General features: G+C 27.6%; 1 protein-coding gene across 3 annotated transcripts in view; it reads right to left on the bottom strand.

Moving 5' to 3' along the window:
* LOC106688233 (ABC transporter G family member 20) overlaps positions 1-3157 on the bottom strand; it is a 36464-nt gene that overhangs the window by 2849 nt on the left and 30458 nt on the right. For all 3 annotated transcript variants that reach the window (XM_067052816.1, XM_067052817.1, XM_067052818.1), the window contains exons 12-14: positions 2857-2927; positions 323-411; positions 65-241 (exon numbers count right to left, since the gene is read on the bottom strand). In XM_067052816.1, coding sequence (XP_066908917.1) covers positions 65-241; positions 323-411; positions 2857-2927 — 337 coding nt within the window. The remainder of the gene's footprint in view (positions 1-64; positions 242-322; positions 412-2856; positions 2928-3157) is intronic.

Raw genomic sequence — 3157 nt, 5'->3', positions numbered from 1 at the left:
GTGTGTGTATATATAAATTATAAATAGATGATTAAAATTAAAAAAACAAAAAGAAAAGTATTACCAAAGCTGATACCGACGCAGTTTACTGTCACTATAATAAACATGGCTAATGCTACACTTCCTTCAAAGTTATAGCCATAAATGACATAAAACACTATCAACATTATTGTATTTTGCATTAACATGATGATAAACTGTACAACTAAATGAGCAGCGACTATTTCAAAATATGTCATTCCTAAAACATGGTAATAAATTAAGTTTAGTTATCAGAACCAAACAGGACCAAACTAGAAAATATTATATTACAGCCACATACCTGCTGCTGTGTTTCTATCCAATAAGCCTAAAACTTTTTCCATCATTATTGCACTTGTCGTATATATAAGTGTGAAGTAAAATGCAAACCTGAAATTTGAAAGGGATCATGAACAAACAAATAATTAGGTAAACAAATTTGTCATTCCTTTTCCATACTTGCCACAACCCAAGCAATAATATTAAAAATAAACATATTTACCTAAAGATGTAGTAATAAATTTTATTTTACTTCATAATCAAATAGAATCAGGAAATAAAAGAACATAACATTATTGATATCCAAAAAAGTTAAAAAATGTGAAATAATATATATAATAACATTCCAATTAAATTTAATATTTAATTCATAGTTGGAAAAAAAAATGTTTAATAAGTTTATAAATTTGAAATATATGAATGCTTTATCAACAATGTGTATTTTTTTAAATTCTTCTAAATTTGAACTGAAGTTTTCAGAATAGATGAAAATGTTGATACTTTTATTTTTTAATGGGTCATTAAAAATTCAAATTTTTCATCTCATCATCTCTATCTATCTCATCTCCAAAATATCTAATATCTGAGTCAACTCCAAAAAGTGATGAAAAAGAAATATTTTTGTGATAAAGTAAAGATGCCTAGCCATTGGAAACATCTTAAGAAATTATCATGAAAGAAGAATATTATAAATATAAAGCAGTCACAAAGGAAGTACACCTAGAAAATGATGTTAATAAATAATCTTATAGTAATAAGATAACAAAATAAAAAATATATAACCAGATGCAAAACTCAAGGAAGGTAACAAGCCCCTTTAGATATCACAACTATCTTCAGGGGAGGTAAAGAAAAAATCCAGTATTGTACAGGGCTTATTGTAAACATGACAAATGCACATAATAAAATTAATTATGTGGAGGGCTTTGGATTATTAGTTAGGTAAGAGAAGAGAAGATGGCGTGTTTGTACTTAATTTTTGTTTGTATTTTTTTTTTTGTTTGCAAGTATTTTTGTTAATGTACATCCTGAAGAACATGGCTCATTGTTATAGCCATAAACTAAAACGGTAAAATGGAATTATTATGATACAGTTGTGATAATATATCCTAAGCACAAATACATATTTAATGAATAATAATTACTAAAAGAATAATAACTAATAATAACAATAGTGAATGAAAATATAAGAGACTTCTTCAAATGAATAAAAAATTAAACTTATTCATTTTTTTATAATATATATAATGACTAATAATAACAATAGTAAATGAAAAGATAAGAGACTTCTTCAAAAAAATTAAAAATTAAACCTATTCAATGTATTGACCTAATGTTATTCCAATTCTGCCAATGAACTAATAAAAAAACATTTTCTCCAAATTTTAAATGCATTAAAACACCCTGACTTAATCTGATATTATTTGAGTGAATGACATTAGGTGTTAATTTAAAGATACTCTTTGTCCTTTTATTAATCCCTAGGAGGTATAATAAAGTCATCCAAGAATGGAAACACAAAGCTGGATTCTCTTAGACCATGCTCTACCATGCTTGGCTTTTGATCTTGTTGGTTGATACCCTCTTCTCATGAAGGACTTTAGATCACATCGACTGACGGCTTCATCAGATGAAGGACTTCAGATCATGTTGGAATCACAAGAGTGTGTGGTAAGGTAAGTTTTGATGAGGGTGGTTAATATGGTCTTTAAGGTCTCGGACTGTATGTTCTTTCTCTTGGTGTGCTAGTGTTTTAATAAAGCAGTTTGTCAATAGAATGCATCACTGTTTCTATTTGAGCTGTTACAAGCTTATCATTTCCTCCTTTTTTATCCCTCTTTTTTTATGATAACTATTGATAATTCTTAATATTTTTGTACCAATCATTCTATTTTTTTTACACCTCAGTAAACCACACTTGCAGCAGTTTGTAAATAAAACATGTCACCATTTGTTTGTTTCCATGACTACACAGATTAGCCAAATTTTATCTACTAATCGCAGAAATACAAATAATTAGCAACAATTTCAATTTCCAATTTTGAGGAAGTAAATCATGATTTTGCAAGTCATAAATTAAGAAAAGTGTCTTTTTTATAAGTTTAACTTTTTTTTTTGTGTGTGTGTGTTATTTACTTTTCAAATATGAAATAAAATATAAATTATAACAAGTATATTTATTTCTGTTCATAACTGAAAGTTTTTTAGAAAACAAATTCTCTAATCTATAAAGTTATAGTGCCATAAGCTGACACTAGGTCAAAGAGGGCCCTGAATGCGGAATTATGAAACAAAGTACTGTTTCTAAAGGGGTAAATTCCAATTTTCTGAAAACATTTAATGTAATAAATGCCCTAGTTGTATAAACAAGGTTACTGAATATGTTTTTCTCTGAATGGAACATCCAACTGTTTCTGAAAGCTAAATTTCATGTTTTCTTTGTTTCAGTCAATTACAGTTTCCCTGAATAATATTTAAATTACAAAAATATATTTTCATAAAATATACAAAATTAAACATTGGTTTCCAAGAATTTAGTTTTCTAAGGATACTTACGCACTGAGAAATCCTGGCAATGCACTTTGGTCAAATGCTGATTCTTTTAGGCCAAATAATGGATCACTATACTAGAAAAATAGATGAAAAATTAAAATATAATATTGAGTATCATTTTAAATTCCCTCAGTTGGCTTAATATTAAGTGTAATGTGTATTCTAACAGACACCAAGAACTCAGTGCCAGAATTTGATTATAATAAAATAAGAACAAAGGTGTTGCACTAGTTTAATAACAAAAGCAAAGGAAAGGAAATGAAAATACAGAATCTAAGACTCATTTTGTGGGTACAATGACAAG

The sequence above is a fragment of the Halyomorpha halys genome, unplaced genomic scaffold (assembly GCF_000696795.3).
Source record: "Halyomorpha halys isolate HHAL.00 unplaced genomic scaffold, Hhal_1.1 Scaffold1087.1, whole genome shotgun sequence".
NCBI lineage: Eukaryota > Metazoa > Arthropoda > Insecta > Hemiptera > Pentatomidae > Halyomorpha > Halyomorpha halys.
Note: the sequence above shows the minus strand (reverse complement) of the source record. Positions and strands in the feature narration are given on the sequence as shown.